The 17,167-nt window shown below is 37.0% G+C and overlaps 2 protein-coding genes across 4 annotated transcripts; both read right to left on the reverse strand.

Moving 5' to 3' along the window:
* Nucleotides 1-1,201: 1,201 nt before the first annotated feature.
* On the reverse strand, nucleotides 1,202-10,187 carry prkag3a (protein kinase, AMP-activated, gamma 3a non-catalytic subunit). Of its 3 annotated transcripts, XM_059328207.1 has the most exons (10): nucleotides 9,716-9,891; nucleotides 9,549-9,630; nucleotides 9,411-9,469; nucleotides 8,048-8,093; nucleotides 7,886-7,940; nucleotides 7,668-7,794; nucleotides 6,994-7,159; nucleotides 4,929-4,966; nucleotides 4,639-4,785; nucleotides 1,202-2,690 (listed from the first exon to the last, which is right to left on the reverse strand). In XM_059328207.1, the coding sequence occupies exons 1-10, from the start codon at nucleotides 9,794-9,796 to the stop codon at nucleotides 2,574-2,576; spliced, it is 918 nt and encodes a 305-aa protein (XP_059184190.1). In that variant the 5' UTR covers nucleotides 9,797-9,891; the 3' UTR covers nucleotides 1,202-2,573. The 3 variants fall into 3 exon arrangements, with proteins under 3 accessions (XP_059184190.1, XP_059184189.1, XP_059184187.1); XM_059328206.1 differs by lacking the exons at nucleotides 1,202-2,690; nucleotides 4,639-4,785; nucleotides 4,929-4,966 and adding exons at nucleotides 9,913-9,952; nucleotides 10,066-10,187 and having other exon boundaries at nucleotides 6,303-7,159; nucleotides 8,033-8,093; nucleotides 9,716-9,816; XM_059328204.1 differs by lacking the exons at nucleotides 1,202-2,690; nucleotides 4,639-4,785; nucleotides 4,929-4,966 and having other exon boundaries at nucleotides 6,303-7,159; nucleotides 8,033-8,093; nucleotides 9,716-9,895.
* Nucleotides 10,188-11,151: 964 nt separating this feature from the next.
* On the reverse strand, nucleotides 11,152-17,037 carry cnppd1 (cyclin Pas1/PHO80 domain containing 1). Its single transcript, XM_059328259.1, has 8 exons — nucleotides 16,866-17,037; nucleotides 15,597-15,699; nucleotides 14,473-14,554; nucleotides 14,248-14,368; nucleotides 13,936-14,064; nucleotides 13,779-13,840; nucleotides 13,574-13,691; nucleotides 11,152-13,136 (listed from the first exon to the last, which is right to left on the reverse strand). The coding sequence occupies exons 1-8, from the start codon at nucleotides 16,926-16,928 to the stop codon at nucleotides 12,492-12,494; spliced, it is 1,323 nt and encodes a 440-aa protein (XP_059184242.1). The 5' UTR covers nucleotides 16,929-17,037; the 3' UTR covers nucleotides 11,152-12,491.
* Between the last annotated feature and the right edge of the window lie 130 nt (nucleotides 17,038-17,167).

Consider the following 17,167-nt stretch of genomic DNA (forward strand, 5'->3'; position numbering starts at 1 on the left):
CATAAAACCTAACATTTTTATCCTATTAAGACTTTCCTTTTAACATTTAATTCAAATATGCAAGAAAAAAAATATTTATCTGCTGATATGAAGTTTTCACCCAGCAATGAACCTGTATCATTTTTGCTACATTTGGTATTTTTGTGCAATTTGTTGCTCAGTTTGTTTGTTTTTAATCTCCAACACATGTATACATCAGGTTTTTCAGGAAAAAAATATATCAGACTGATGATGTAGAGGTCTCAACAACATGTGTATCAAATGTGATACACTTGGCTTTATAGGGTTAAATATCAAAACACTGCTTAGAAACGACTTTTTTTTTTTTTTTTAGAATATTTTATTTTTTCAGTTTTCAATTCAACAAGATATATATGAAGGCACAAACACAACTCCAAACCCCTTCCCCAACCCACCCACAAACTGGAAAGAGAGAGGAGGAGAATTTTTTTTATAGATAAATAAAATTAATAAATAATGAAAATAATATTAATAATGATATAAAATTAATTAATACATTCAAAGAAAACACGGTCGAGAGGCAAGGAAGACAACAGTAAGCACTGACAACAAAGAGCTTGCAAAAACTACAACCCATCCACCATAGATGCTGGCAATGTGTCCATATATACTAAATAGGGCTGCCACATCTCTGTAAAAGTATTATAGTTATTCCTGAGTGTATATGTAATTTTTTCAAGTGGAACACAGCTATTCATTTCTGAAACCCATCTTTTTATAGAAAGTTGGGAGTCAGATTTCCACGTGATGGCGATGTACTTCCTGGCACAAGGCCAATGAGAGGAGCCTCTTTTGAGCTTTTCTTAATCGTGCATCAATATTTGTAGTATCTCCTAATAAGCAGGTTTGAGGATCTAATGGGAGATGTAGTCCTAGGAGGTTGCTTAGGAGTGATTGATATCAAACTGAACACTCAAAAGGGTTGTGTTTGTGACTTTGAGAAAAATTGCAAAATTTAAAATTGCTGAAAATTGTAAAAAAAATAAATTAAAAAAATAAATACTGAAAATAAAAGTACGATTGAAAATATAAATAAAGTAGAACATAAATTTACATTTGCTTGCACCTGGTGTTCATATTAATAGCATTCTTGCAATGTTTAGCTTAGATATTCTATAATAAAAATAGTAAAATTCAAAATAGAAAATAGTAGAAAAATGTTAAAAACTATAGAATAAAACAAATAAAAACACTGAAAAGGGTTGTGCTTGTGACTGAAACAAAAACAAGTGTCATTGCATATGAGATAATAAATTCACAGAGTTAAAGGGAAACCAGATGTTGGTAAAGGGTCATTTATAGCATTCATATGCAAATATCCAGGTTTTTATTATACTTTATTGCAGGACATACATTTACAATTGCTTACAAGTATGCAAAAATAAAGTAGAACACAAATTTACATTTGCATGCATTTGATGTTGTTCATATTTATAGCATTCTTGAAATGTTTAGCCTATATATTTTATAGTAAAAAAAAACCCCTCACATGTGAGCTTGAAAAAATGGAAAATAAAATATTTACATACATATACAGTATATATACACACAAATTCGTGCATAATTGATGCAGATTGCTTTGGAAAACCCCATTTAAGGTTTACAGAGTCAAACAGTACAGAAAACTTGATAGTTACCAAAATGATTAGTAATAATTAAATTTTTCAAAAATGGTTACAGAAATTTTTATTTCCGCTAGACTTATTTTACTTTGAGGACAATGACGATTTCCGGCCTTATTGTGGCTCATTTCCGGTAACTTGACGTACCAATGACACAGATGGGCGGACGGATCACAGGGCCCGTCACGGATGAGAAAAAAAAATGTAGTCACGTGTTTCCTTGTTTACTGTATAGAAAAAAGGGTTAAAGCCCAAGCATACCACCGAGTGGTTATAGATACTTCTGCATACATGAAATATTTCATAGTGATAAAGCAATTTGAACGTGTAAAAGCTCTCCCCAACACTGCTGCAACTGCTATAACGGATCATTTCTGTATATATTTGCTTATTTAATTTTAATTTTAATTTTGTAAACTCTTTATGTAAGTACACATCAGACATAATCCTATACTGGATTCATCCATTGAAAGACCATAAAAAAAATGCAAGTTTTGATACAAATGTTTAATCCAGAAATATACAGTATAATGTAAAAACATATTGATCAATTTGATCAAATGCAGCCAATTGTGCTGGAAACCTTAAGTGATACTTGAACACAGCACATAAATCTTGATTTTATTCCTCTTGTGGTCTCTTATTTCAAGACAAGCAAAAATCTAGTGTCATTCTAATAACAAAAAATGGTGATGTTGTTTGCAAAGCAAGGAGTTTAAGAGTACATGCATGTGTGTGTTTGTGAGCAGCGTTAGGTGTTGTATTGCACTGGGAAGCGATGACATGTGGGGTCAGGGCGTCTGGGTGCTGGTAACCAGAGAGTAGGGATGGCATGGGGGTGGTTGGGAAAGACGCTCCAGAGCCTACCTGGACCAGGACTTATGTCTGCACGGTTGGAAAAGGAGGAAGAGGAACCTCTGTTCCCTGGTGCTAGGACAAAAGGGCATCGATTCCTGCAGGGGTTAAGACCATGGCCTGCAGCAGGTCAGACAGAGAGATGATGCCCTTCACCACGTCAGACCTGTCCACCAGGACCAGCCGATGGACCTGGGGGAAGGAGGACAATCACTCAGATCTTAAGATTTTGATGATCTTACTTGATTCCTGTGGTCTACACTACCGGTCAAAAGTTTTAGAACACCCCAATTTTTCCAGTTTTTTATTGAAATTCAAGCAGTTCAAGTCAAATGAACAGCTTGAAAGGGTACAAAGGTAAGTGGTGAACTGCCAGAGGAAAATAAAAAAAGGTAAGCTTAACCAAAACTGGAAAATAATGTACATTTCAGAATTATACAAGTAGGCCTTTTTCAGGGAACAAGAAATGGGTTAACAACTTAACTCTATGGAGTCTCGGGCTATTTTTAAATTATTTTCAAGTCATTTTGTGTCTTTTTTTGTCATTTTGTGTCTTTTTTTAGTCATTTTGTGTCTTTAGGTGTCTTTTTTGTCATTTTGTGTCTTTTTTTGGTCATTTTGTGTCTTTTTTTGGTCATTTTGTGTCTTTTTTTAGTCCTTTAGTCCAACATAAAATGTGATTTTGAATCTTTTTTTTACTTTCAAAACACTATCATGCTCAATAAAGAATTTTAAATGTTGCAAATGTGCAATAATTTCAGAGTACAGTGAGACATTAAACTGCATCATTTTCAATTCAATTCTGGAAAAGTTGGTGTGTTCTAAAACTTTTGACCAGTAGTGTATGTCTCGTACCTTCAGGTTGAATGCACTTATTGTAAGTCGCTGCGGACAAAAGCGTCTGCTAAATGACATGTAATGTAATGTAATTAATGAGAAATGCTTGAACTCTAGAGATCAAACTACACAGCAAAATCGGGAGTGTTAATTCAACTTCTAGGGTGTTAAATTTAACACTTTTTCGGAGTTTATACAGTTCTCACAGATTCCGAGTTAAAATTACACTTTGAAAAGTGTTAATATTTTAACTCTTTAATAGTGTTAAATATTTGACACCCTTGGTGTTGTTTTATGACACCACATAAGTGCACTTTTAACTCCAAATTGTGTTATTCCTTTTCACTTTGAGCGTTAATTTTTAACAAACATCGTGTTATTTTATGACACAAAGTGTATTTTCAACACTAAAATCGTGTTATTCCCTTTCACTGTGAGTGTTAATTTTTAACAAACATTGTGTTACTTTGACACATTAAAGTGTATTTTTTAACCCTAAAATCATGTTATTTCCTTTCACTAATGTGATAATTAACATTCATTGTTTTGTTTTACGATACATTAAAAGTGCATTCTGTCTTTAGCCGAACATACAAGTTACAAAATCTGAAAATCAACTCCAGCTGAAGTGAATCTAACTCAGGTGTTAACATGTAACAACGCTGGCAGAGCTTTTTGATCACTACAGGTGTTAAAACAACTCCAAAATAGACACTCACCAACTCAAAATTATTAACACTGAAAAAACCGGGCTTATTTTTATTATGATTATTTTGTGTGCTTGCTTGCAAAAGCACACTAATTGTTATTCCTCTGGCTTATTTTGTGTGCTTGCTTGCAAAAGCACACTAACTACTATTCACCGGGCTTATGTCTTATTTTGTGTGCTTGCTTGCAAAAGCACACTAACTACTATTCACCGGGACTATTTCTTCTTTTTATTATTTTGTGTGCTTTCTTGCAAAAGCACACTAACTACTATTCACCGGGACTATTTCTTCTTTTTATTATTTTGTGTGCTTGCTTGCAAAAGCACACTAACTACTATTCACCGGGCTTATGTCTTTTTATTCTTCCGTTTCTTCCGTAATTTTTTCGGTCGACTACTCCTCCCAGAGTTTTGGTCGCACATACACAAAAAAGGTATCAAACCGACCGGCTCGCCCATGACAAGTGTGCTATGACTTTTATAAGGGTTTTCAAATTATTGGGCAAGTGTTAAAACAACTCCAAAATAGACACTCACCAACTCAAAATTATTAACACTGAAAAAACAACACTACAGATTTTGCTGTGTATCTACCTCAGCATTGACTATCCTGTCTATGATGGTGTCCAAGGTTTCATCAGGGTAGCACTTGATCACTCCCTCGACGAAACATACACGCCTGCGAACAGCCTCCTGCATCGTCATGTCCAGGTTGTTGTAAATCTTCTGTGCTGCTACATTCTGCCAAGGAGCAAGCACAGATACCACAGTGGCAGAGCAGATGATATGGAGGAGTCATAAACTGTCGGGTGTTGTGTGGCATGCTTTGAGATTGCAAATGAAGCCTTAGTGACAGAAAAACAACGTTAACAAATAGTACTTACAATCACATCAAATCTGGAGTAGAGTGACACCACTTTTCCTGAGAAAACAAAATGTTGGATGCTGTAATATCAGGGCTATGATCCTTTCTTTAACCCTTTGATGCACAACATGGGTCTAAAGTGACCCGACAGAGTTTTGATGTTCTATATCTTTTTAATAAATTATTTTCATCATTCAGTATTCCAGGTTTTCCTCAATTAGTTTGTTTTTGATCATCATACATCCTTATTTTATGTTTTCCTTTATTCATTTTTAAATAAAATCCCTTTTTGTGTCACTACTCTTCTAATGAACAACATGGGTCAAAAGTGACCCATATCCATTTTATAGCTAAGTAGCTTGCTAAGCTAACTACTTTGCTAACTTCTTGGCTAAGTAGCTTGCTAAGCTAACTACTTAGCTAACTTCTTAGCTAAGTATTTAGCTAAGTAGCTTGCTACGCTAACTACTTAGCTAAGATTTAGCTAAGTAGCTTGCTACGCTAACTACTTAGCTAACCTCTTGGCTAAGATTTAGCTAAGTAGCTTGCTAAGCTAACTACTTAGCTAACTTCTTGGCTAAGTATTTAGCTAAGTAGCTTGCTAAGCTAACTACTTAGCTAACTTCTTGGCTAAGTAGCTTACATTCTTTAATGTATTTAACCCTTGTGCATCAGAAGTAATTTTTTTTAAAGTTGACTTTTTTTCCCCCAATAATTTTTGTTGTTTTTGTTGTTTTTTAAATCAAATTTTGAAACTTAGCTCTTATAATAAATAAATTGTGTACACTGCAACAACAACAAAAAACCCACTGTAAAATACCTGTAATAAAAAGTAAGTTATTCTACAGATACGTTCCTGAAAAAAAAAAAAATGATATACAGTAAATATTTATATTTCAATAATGTATATACAAATGAATATCTAAAGTATTTTTTCTTTAATATCTTTAGTGTTTGGCACGATTTTCTTTTTACATTAAATTGAACATTTAAGTGTAAAAAACAGAAAGTTGCATTAATTTTACATTTTACTGTTTTTTTTTTTAGAATTTGTACATAGAATTCACTATAATTTAACGATCAAGACCATGAAGCAATTGAATAGTATTGTAAAACAATCTATAATGTCCCATTATATTTATGTACAGATTTGCATTTAATGCAGAAAAAAACAAAACAATTATTCTGACAAATATTTCAATATCCATCCATTCATTGGCAATGGAATTTCCTTAGCTTTAAAACATCAAATTGATTTGATGCAGATTGAGACATTTTTCTGATCAGGCCTGATGTTGGTCAAATAACTAATCTCAGTACAAGTTGAAAATAATATTTCTATCTAATTTAGCAGGTTTTGTGACATTTCTAAGATGGTAATAGGGAGTTTTGTTATAAAGCAGAGGTGTCAAACTCTGGCCCGTGGGCCAAATTTGGCCCGCAGTATAATTATATTTGGCCCGCGAGGAAATACCAAATGACAACCAGAGCTGGCCCGCCGGTATTATACAGCGCAAATAATACTACAAATCCCAGAATGCTCTGCTGGTGTTTTGGCTTGAACACAGTAGATCAGTGTGTAGCAAACTGAGCAACAATTAAAGTTGTCTTTATGCACTTTTTCTTGCTAGTCCAAGGCTTGAATGGTTGCACATTCATTGAAGGATATTATTATTAGTCATTTGGTTTATTATTGTTATTTTATTCTTACATTTATTTTTAGCCTGTGGAAAAAGATTACTGTTAAATTTAAAGAAGGCCGCATATAAAATAAAGGGACATACGATTTTTATTTCAATTTTATTGAAGAAATGAATGCCATTGATGTGTTTGTTTGTTTTATTTGATATTCGATTTTGCATGTTTGCAATATTAAGTTATATCAAGCTTTGCTTGTTCCATTTCATTTGAACTTGTTTAGGTCAATTTTTTCAATAAATATCAATGTTGGCCTGCGACTTTGTCCAAGTTTTAAATTTTGGCCCACTGTATATTTGAGTTTGACACCCCTGTTATAAAGGGATGAACGAGGGTTAACTAGAACACCAATCAATATTTATAAAACCAGATTTTTATGAGCATACCTTGTTCGTCCACCACAGGAAGTGCAGACACTCGCCTCTCCACAAAAATAGAAAGGGCATCGTAAAGTGTTGCTGTCTGCTGAACAGTGGCGATGTTCCTGAACGTTCCGATCCCGAGCTCCTGGATCTGCTTTCCAGTGAATGCAGGCTTTGGAACCTTTTTACCCTGAAAACATCCACAGTAGAAGAACATTATTGCATGTGTTACGGCTGTGGACTGTCTCTAAGCCTTTTTCTGGAGGACAGGTGTGTTCTCCAGAAAAAGGAGGTCTGGTAGGGGTTCTCTGCCATTTCTGTTAACCTGTTTTCTCCTGTTTTTGCTTATTTAGGGAGCTTAGCATTGTCTGTTTTGTTTGGTAGGTTTAGCTGAATCTTATTTTCCAGATAGTGATTGACTTTTGTTTCTTATTTTGGCCTTGGAGACCCTGAAGATTTAGCTGCTTCCTTTTTCTGTGCTACTTAGTTGGTTTACCTCTGTTTATTCCATTTGCCTGTTAATAAATATTATAATTGTTCAACTTGGAGTCCATGTAGCCATTTTTCTGCATAGTTTTATGTTAACCAAATATGTTACTTCCTGTGACCCCTAGACCTCAAACTAAGGCCATAACAGCATGAAAAGATAAAAATAAAAAAAATCAGGTTAAATGTGAGTAAACAACACGCTCGCTCACAAATATATGGAGGAACTTGAGGATCCTTTTGTGGGTGAGAATGTGCAAGACGTTTCCAGACTCCGGGTCGATGACAGGCAGTCTGTGGATCTTATATTTAAGTAAGGAATAGATGGCATCAAAGAGGCTGGGGGAAAGAGAAGAGATTATTAACAGCCAGATGACCTGAATGAAAACAGAGCATAAAGATTACATGTGAGCGTGTTGTGTGCACTCACCTGGCCTCTGGAGAAATACTAATGAGGAAGTGATTGGAACACTGTAAGTACACATCTAGACAGCAGAAGAAGAAGAAGAAGAGAGAGCGCTCATGGAAATTCACAGACAGATTGAGATTATACCACTGATGCGTGTTGGTTATTTACTTTGACATGAATCACCTCTCCATGTCTCGATCTTGTGGCTCTCCAGCTCATACATTTGAACCTTTAAAAGGAAACCTGAATGTCAACATCTGAGTCACTAATTACACAACAAGTAGGCCAAATCAAATGTTGCAACCGTGCAAAACGTTCTGTCAAGTGTTGGAGTGTAACACAGTCTCCTACTGCCAGCATTAACGTCTCAGACACTTCTTTATTATTATCTGTGTACGAGGAACAAATTATCTATAATTTTCATGCTATCTTAAGCCTTGAAAACTACTATAAAATACTTCATATTATTATTATTATTATTATTATTATTATTATTATTAATGAAGAACTGCAGTGTTTGGTGCATTTCTTTTGAATCATTTTAGTTGACAGAGAATACGTTTTTTTTAAAAAGTATCTTATATAAAAAACAACAGTGGAGTTATGTCAGAAATCTTTCTTTTAAAGGGTTAAAATTCAGATTTTTTTCTATATTTGTAATTAAATTAAATTAATTTTTTAAGAGTCTTTCCACCAGTTCAGTCCAGATTATAACTGCCAAATATTAATATATTTTCTGAATTGTATACCTTTAAAAGCAAGTTTTCTTTCATAATTCCACTGTTTTTATGTAAAGTATTCAAAAAAAGTAATTATTTTCTGTAAATGAGACTGATTCAGATTATTATTATTTATTATTATTATTATTATTATTAATAATGAAGAACTGCAGTGTTTGGTGCATTTCTTTTGAATCATTTTAGTTGACAGAGAATACGTTTTTTTTAAGTATCTTATATAAAAAACAACAGTGGAATTATGTCAGAAATCTTTCTTTTAAAGGGTTAAAATTCAGAATTTTTTTTATATTTGTAATTAAATTAAATTAATTTTTTAAGAGTCTTTCCACCAGTTCAGTCCAGATTATAACTGCCAAATATTAATATATTTTCTGAATTGTATACCTTTAAAAGCAAGTTTTCTTACATAATTCCACTGTTTTTATGTAAAATATTCAAAAAAAGTAATTATTTTCTGTAAATGAGACTGATTCAGATGAATTGCATCGAACACTGCAATGCTCCATAATACAGCAGATATAACCCTAATGGAAACCAGGAAAATAGCATGCATTTGCCACATTTTAATGGGCGTCAATGGGACATTATTGTCTTTAAGAGCCTCGGTGTCTGTATTTTGGATACAGTTTATTATAGAGTTATTATAGGAGCTGAGGTTTTTCCAAAATTTAGGGGAAAAATGGTGCTAAAATGTATTCCATATGCATTAAAAAAGCCACAATTAAAAAGTCAAAAATGTCCCAAACTGTGCACAATGTCTAAAACTGTGTGAAAACTAAGCGTACATGCAGAATATACATGCTCACCAATGGGGACTTGTAATAGCAATGGAGGATGTTTATGAAGTCTGTAATAGTCAGCATACCTGTGAAAGAAAATAATTTATGTCCTTGTTATTACAAGTCACAGTGACTAACAACTATTCCATGAACTTCCCTTCTTACCCACAAATCTCTGCAACTTGCTGTCCCATAAAGGCGCAGCCCTCAAGCCGTTTGCCACCAGTGCAAAAAAGGCTTTTTTCACCTTTTGGAAGTCATAAATTCACAGTCAGTGTGGATTAATTAGCACAAATACCAATAGTGATTCAAGCTTCTGCACAGTTTCTTACTTGTAGTTTGGTATCAAATATGACCAGTTTAGAGCTGGTTGGAATGGCATTGTAGCAGCTGTGACTTTTCATGAAGTTCATGTAGACTGTGGCTTCAGCCTCTGAGGAGTCACATGGCACAGCATGGATCCAGAGACTTACATGCACATTTACAAAAACAGAGCAAAACAAATGCATGGCAGCAACTGTAGTCATACCTTGTTTCTGTTTTTCCTGCTTCTTTCCTCGGAGTGACACCTACAACAGATCAAGCAAGACATTCTCCACATGACATTGTCAGAATAGTTACAAATCCACCAAGCTGAGCATTTCCTATATATTCCATCAAACTCTAAAAATGCCCAGGTCACCTGTGAGCGAGGCTCCATATTTCTTTTGTGTGTCCATGAAAATGTTCTGTTTCAAATCTGCAAAAATCAAACTGCAGCTCGGTTTGTTACCCTTTCGCACAAAGCACTTGGGTCTATATTAGGAGCTCTCTAGTGGTATGCGTCAAGTCGAGAGGGGGGGAGCTGGCACAGGCTCAGGAGGGAGGGACACTATAGATTCAGCCAAAACCAGACATCTGCTCCCCGTCCCCTTTAAAACACTCGTCATACCCTTGCTTCATGCTTGTTTAAAGTGATAGATTTGCAGAGGTGGAAAAAGTATTCAGATCTCTTACTTAAGTAAAAGTACTAATACCACACTGTGAAATTACTCCACTACAAGTAAAAGTCCTGCATTCAAAATGTACTTAAGTGAAAGTACAAAAGTATCAGCATCAAAATGTACTTAAAGTATCAAAAGTAAAAGTACTTGTTATGCAGAATGGAGCCACTTAGATTGTTTTATATATTCCAAATATATTATATTATTATTATTGATGCATTTATGTATACAGCGTTTTAATTTTCTCAAGGTAGGGCTCATATTGACTATTTAATATTGTAGTGTAGTAGTATAGTGTCTAATCACCTAAATTTATTGTGTTTTTTATGTTAAACCTCGAGTGAAAAGTAACTAAAGCTGTCAGCTAAATGTAGTGGAGTAAAAAGTACAATATTTGCCTCAAAATGTAGTGAAGTAGAAGTATAAAGTGACATAAAATGGAAATACTCAAGTAAAGTACAAGTACCTCAAAATTGTACTTAAGTACAGTACTTGAGTAAAAGTACTTAGTTACATTCCACCACTGTAGATTTGCAATTAATGGCTGCAGAAGTAAAACTTTTAGCGTATAATGCATCATTTTACAAATATGGCACCCTTATTTTATCAAAGCCTGTTATGTCAGACTTTAAAATGTCACAAAATCCCAGTCTATAAGGAGTAAATGTCAAGGCTGCATACAGTAAAAGGGATTAGCGAGAGCCTATTGTTGGCTGCCGACCATTGTTTCAAACGATTCCACCGGGCATCACACCATGTCAGTGACAGACGAGAACCTACAGATGTCAAAGAAATGCATCCTTTATTATTTCTTGTTTTTTTCTACAGATTTGTACAATATTTGCATTTTACACCATGTACAAAAGTAAAGGACTTCGTGCTGTATCAAACTCAGATGCTCAGAGCAATGTGTCAAATTACAAAGTAAAAGTCCTGGGGACCATCCTGTATAACTTTGTACATAAAAAGGATCCTTTTGTCTTTTTACATTTCCTCTTGTGTTGCTGTAATGTAATAATGGAGTGAAAGGTCCTGTTGCAGTGAAAACGGAGCCAGATGTGCAAATTCCAGACAGCATCAACAAAGTAACACCGCTCTAAGTCTGTAACATGTTATATTCAAAATGTTCACTTCAAAACACCAACAGGAAACCAATGAGAAATTGCATTAAATGCCAGAAACCCATTGTTTTTATATAGACCTCCTTCCCTTTAGAGAACGGGGATAAATCTCTTAAATTTGGCTCAACATTAAACTGTTACGTAAGTGGCTTTAAGGTTATGTGTTGCCACATAAAATAAGGTGAATATTGGTGATATAAAGAAAGTGAGGTTGCGTTTTTCAGCTATAACCGACCAGAATAAGAAGTTACACTGAGGTATGGAGACTGTGTTTGCATTGTGTTTGTCCTCAATAAAAAGGTAAAGATGTTCTAGAGGACAGGAGACTGTAACAGTAACAAAAACTACAAGGTGTACAAAATCAGTGCTTGCTGAATGTATATGACCGCTGTCTGATGTAAAGCTCCTTATGCATTAATGAAAAATACATGGTGACACTAAGCAAATATGGTTGAGCCAAAATGACGTAGACAAAGTAAACTGGTTTAGTCCCTTCTTCTCACAGATCCCCGCCATAAACAAAACATACTGTCAAACCCTCATTTTTAGATATGCTGTGAAACCTCCACACACTTTCGTCAACGTGCCAAGTAGCAAACCGCTTCCATATTATAGCTGTAATATAATAACTCAAAACACACTCATCACAAAGGCCCTACACCCCAATCGGACAGGTCTGGACTTGATAAACATAGGAGCAAAACATTTTGGTTGCAGCCAAGAAAACATATCAAACTATCTTCAAATTCCTTATGATACTATCTGCATTTAAAACAAGTTGCAGAGCATTAACTGAACACTATGGCATTTTACTTATGGCAAATGTATTCTGCAGTGCTGCGTTGTAAGTGGATTTCAAACTCTCAAACTGTCTGTGCCTAATTACTCTCACCTATACCCTGGAAAAGTAAACAAAAACATGACTTGAAGCAGATGATGAGTCATGAAGCTAATGCTGGTTTTATTTCCAGAGTCCATAACCACAGGTGACTGTATACGAGTCACTAGCCGGGCATGAGCAGAGCTTGAGCTTTGTCCACAGGTAACATGGCCTCTGGGTGGCAGGGTCCCAGCTGTACAGGGGGAAACACCCCCAGGCGAGAGTTCAGACTTGGTTCGGCCCCTCCAAAGAAGCTGGAGGCCAGCCATGGTGCGTGCCGTTGATGGTTATCAAGGGGACCGTGAGTGAAGAGTGTTGAGTTGTTCTTTAGCCCGCACTGAAGAGGAGGGAGAGACGCAAGACAGCCAGGACAGATGAAGGAGACAGGAGACCAGGTTTGGGGAGCTTCCACATCAGAATCAGTTTCAGGGTGTATGTGGCCCATGGAGGCGAGGAGGGAGCCCCAGAGACACAACACAGATCTCTGTGAGGAGGCCGATGGGGGGTTTTGTCCATGGTCCTGGTTGATTTCAAGTGCAGTGGTCTGACGGTTCAGACTCTTGTTGGCCAGAACACAACAGGGGACAGGCTGGGCTGCAGAAGGAGCTTCTGCGTTTAGGGTGGAGGTCTGAAGGTCCGGGCTGATCTCGGCTGGAGGTGTGAGCAGGGGCTGGCCGCTTCTGGAGAGACTGAGCTGGTGCAGCACAGCGCTGGTTGCAATAAGGCCAGCCACACTGGTCAGGTAGACCAGGCCGAGCATACAGGTTACCTGGAAATAAAAGGACACCAAACCTAGTATGTTCACAATTCTTATAGCCAGTTACACTTTAAAACAAAGGTTTGGGATTTTGTTACATTCTGCTGACTTCAGCATGTTGTTAATGCTCCCCAAACTCCTGAAAAATGAGTTAAGTGTCAAGAGTTTTCCCCAAATGGCTTTTCACCCTGAAGTTTCTTTTTTTCTGGTTCTGATGACAGAATGCAAAGTTTTCCAATAAAAAAAAAGTTTAACACCAGAAATGAACCAAACCTCTCTGGGGGTTGTCCAGGGGAGGTGTCACAGGTTTAATTTTCGCTTGGAAAAGTCAGAAAGTCTGGATCAAACAAGGTAGGTGTGAAAGAGCCCTGTAGTTTTCACAATGTTTTTGATGTCTTAAGTTATAATGGAGAACAAAAGTGTGTAAATATTGAATATCCCCTTCTCACCTTGGTAAAGTGCTGGTAGATGGCGGTGAGGGCTTGATTCCACGCTGATTGCTCCAGTAGCACACAGAGGTCAGTGTAGCTGAACCAGCCGCGTTTCATCCCCTGCCGCTCTGCAATGCTGGGGGTACACACACACAGTCAGAAATACTACTCTAATTATGCCACTACAGTGCTGAATAGAAGTTTTATTTTTCTGTCTACCAACCTGGTTTCTAGTTGACTTAGTATATCAAAAAAGTCATTTGGCTCTGTGAAGAGGCTCCACTCCTATGAGATAAGATATGAAACATAGTTTGGGACAAAGAACTCAAACCAAACGCCCTTGTAAGAACGCATCGACACGCCAATGCACACACACTTACAATGGCGTTCAAGAAGTTCATCTCCAGGTTATTCACAGTTTTGACATCCAACTTCCCGGCTGCTCCCCACTCATCGTTGAAAACCTCTTCTTCCTCTCCTTCGTCATACAGGTACTTGCTGGCAACCATCTAATTCAAAGAGATCAGTGCGTTTGTAAATGCAATATAATAATGCTGATTAAATTAATGGCAGAAAACAGCATTATAGGAGCTGATCGCCTAGGGACAAATGTAACAGCCTAAAATGAGCATGGACCATGCTAGAAATAACAGTGACCCATTTGGAATGACCTTTGATCCCAATACACATACCATGGAGATCAGGAAGAGGTCAGAGGAGGAGATCTTTTGTAGGTATTCAGGGTTTCTATGTCGGAGCCTTTCTATGTAAACGAGAGCCAGCATCATGGCACACGGAGAGATGCAAGCCTCCCTGAAACATAATGGATTCATTTTAGATGCATGCCTGGAAGAGCAACATTAAATTCCTATATGAATGTGTAATCTATGCATAGATGCATAACATAGAGTACAAACCTGGCAACGTGAGCAGCATATTTCTTGTGAAGCTTTCGTATTGGGCTTGGGGCAGACTTCTGGAAGATTTCGACGGCAATATCTGTAACCACAGAGAGTAAAAAGACTGAAGTGAGATACGCAGTCTATAGATAGATGTGTTATTTATCCTGAGGGAAATTCAGGAATACAGTAGCTTATACAAAACAGAACGAAGCACACAAGAATATTCAGGAGTCAAAGATAGAAGATAAAATGCAGTAAAACACTGAAAAAAACCTTAATTGATATTAAATGTGAGATTTGAATAAATATTTAGTATGTAATATTTATATTATATATAAATATTATATTATACTATTTATATAATAGTTTCATAAATAATCATGTACATGTTACATTCAATACACATATGAGCACAACTTTAAAGTTGTGCCAAAAACGTTTTCTATAACACCAAAATCTCTTTTTCTGACTGATTTGTAACAGTGAAGTCAGAGAAAAAAACAACTTGCACATTCAGTATTTCCTCTGAAGGAGTGTCTGGGTCAGTGGTGTAACTTTTTTTAACCTACGTGAACTTTGTGAAGTATTTCCACGTTATGCAACTTCATACTTCTACTCCACTGCATGTTGAGGCATATGTTCTGCTTTTTACTCCACTACATTTAGCTAACAGCTTTAGTGACTTTTCAGGTCAAGATTTAACATAAAAAATGATAAATTATTAGTTAATTTCTTTAAAATGCAGAACTTTTACTCGTAGTAGAGTGATTTCACAGTGTGTTATTGGTACTTTTACTGAAGTAAAGGGGCAGTCCGTGGCCTAGAGGTTAGGAATCGGGCTTGTAACTGGAGAGTTGCTGGTTCGAATCCCGGTACTGACAGGTCTAGGACTGAAGTGCCCTTGAGCAAGGCACCTAACCCCCCCCCTCCACAGCTCCCCAGGCGCAGTATTGTGCTGCCCACTGCTCCTTGCATGGTGTGTTCACTTGTGTGTAAAAAAGGATGGGTTAAATGCAGAGGTTGAATTTCCCCATTGTGGGGTTAATAAAGTAATCTTCTTCATCTTCTTCTTCTTCTCTGGAGCTGAATACTTCAGCCACTGGGGTTAACCTAGTTTAAAAAGCTAATATTTAACTCACCTGTAACAGGGCAAGAGAGGGCATCTAAAGAAACGTCTTTGTCCAGGCCATAATACAGTCGCTTTCTCACTCGTTCAGTCAACCGCTGGTGTCCAGGAAGAAACTGTAAAAACAATAACAACATCAGCTACCGCATTAACTTTAGCTAGCTATGTTAGCTCAGTCATGTGAATTACCGGTGTCGTGCCATAAAGTGATTGCCTGCCAGAATCTGATTTCTGGCCGCGGGAGCGCGCACGGCAGCCCGTTGAGCGGTCAGATCTTTACATTATGAAGCTCATGAATGAGATCAAGTCATATTTAGGCAGAAATAACCTTTGAGTAACTGTATCTGGCCTTCAATCAATTTTTGGCAGGTGAAAATGCCTATTTTGTGTTGTAATGGTGCTTTAAAGGGATTCCAAGCTGTCCTGTGAGCTCTAATGTTTACATTATGAAGCTCATGAATGAGATCAAGTCATATTTAGGCAGAAATAACCTCTCAGTAACTATACTATGCCTTCAATCAGTTTTTGCGAGGTGAAAACTGAAATAGACGTGTCTATCACGTAGTTGCCATGTCTGATTTCGCTACAAACTACACTTCTTTTGGCCACAGTTGTAATAATTACGCAACAACAAACGTTAAACTTTCGAAGCCACATGCCTTTGCTATAATTACATTATAATACAGTTGTGTGTATCTGCATATTCAGACTGTTTAATCCAGAGAAAAGCAGACGTGTTTACGCTACCGCTCAACGGGCTGCCGTGCGCGCTCCCGCGGCCAGAAATCAGATTCTGGCAGGCAATCACTTTCTGGCACGACACCGGAAGTAACGTTATGTTAAACGCTACCTACAAACAAAGCACTAATTTTACTTCCACGCAAATTTACAAACGCTCAAATTAGCAAATTAGCACTACACTCGTAGCGGTAATGTTATAATATTACCAGCAGCTATTAGCAGCACTATATAAGGTTAGCTAAGCTAATGCTTGGCCCGCAGCTTGTCAACGAAGAGTGAGCGCTTCCTGACAGTGACGTCAAGTTAGCTAACAAAGTATTAGCTTTCCTGAGGAGCTAACGGAGCTAATATTTGAACGGCACATTGTTTAGCTTATATTAAAAACAACAATCATGGAAAATGTAGCTTATTCGTTGCTATGTAATGTCCCCGCTCAGCATATTCAGACAAGGGAGCCTACGTTAGCTAATGCTAATGCGGCTAGCATTAGCTTAGCTTCCGGAGTTTATTGCCCTAGCGTGATGACAACTCAACAACATACCGTGAACTCCTGGAAGTCCGAGAACTGAAATGTCTTTTCGTTAAATAAAGCGTCGAAATCCATATTTACTATAGATTAAACATTAGTCTGCCGAAAGTTGAAAAGACGACTGTTTTGGCTGGCCCCCGCCTGACAAGGAGAGCAGACAGCAACACGCCCTGAGCGGCCTGGGACACCTTGTTCTCTGAGCTTTAGCTGCAGCTCACAGCCACAGTGTTGCATCACTGCCCCCTTCTGGCCTGAGTTAGGAACTGCGACAGTTCCGTTTTTATAATCGTCACCCTGTTAAAATAATCGCCTAA

The sequence above is a fragment of the Centropristis striata genome, chromosome 24 (genome assembly GCF_030273125.1).
Source record: "Centropristis striata isolate RG_2023a ecotype Rhode Island chromosome 24, C.striata_1.0, whole genome shotgun sequence".
NCBI lineage: Eukaryota > Metazoa > Chordata > Actinopteri > Perciformes > Serranidae > Centropristis > Centropristis striata.

Bases quoted from the DNA above. Each gene is read 5' to 3' on its own strand.
- prkag3a (XM_059328207.1), bottom strand. From the start codon at position 9,796: ATGAACTTCATGAAAAGTCACAGCTGCTACAATGCCATTCCAACCAGC. The intron at 7,941-8,047 runs GTGATTCATGTC...TCTGCTGTCTAG, and splicing joins CAAGATCGAGACATGGAGAG to ATGTGTACTTACAGTGTTCC. The intron at 2,691-4,638 runs GTAGATACACAG...TCCTTCCCCCAG, and splicing joins ACAGGATAGTCAATGCTGAG to GTCCATCGGCTGGTCCTGGT.
- cnppd1 (XM_059328259.1), bottom strand. From the start codon at position 16,928: ATGGATTTCGACGCTTTATTTAACGAAAAGACATTTCAGTTCTCGGAC. The intron at 15,700-16,865 runs GTATGTTGTTGA...TTGTTTTTACAG, and splicing joins CGGACTTCCAGGAGTTCACG to TTTCTTCCTGGACACCAGCG. The intron at 13,692-13,778 runs GTTGGTAGACAG...GTGTACCCCCAG, and splicing joins CTAAGTCAACTAGAAACCAG to CATTGCAGAGCGGCAGGGGA.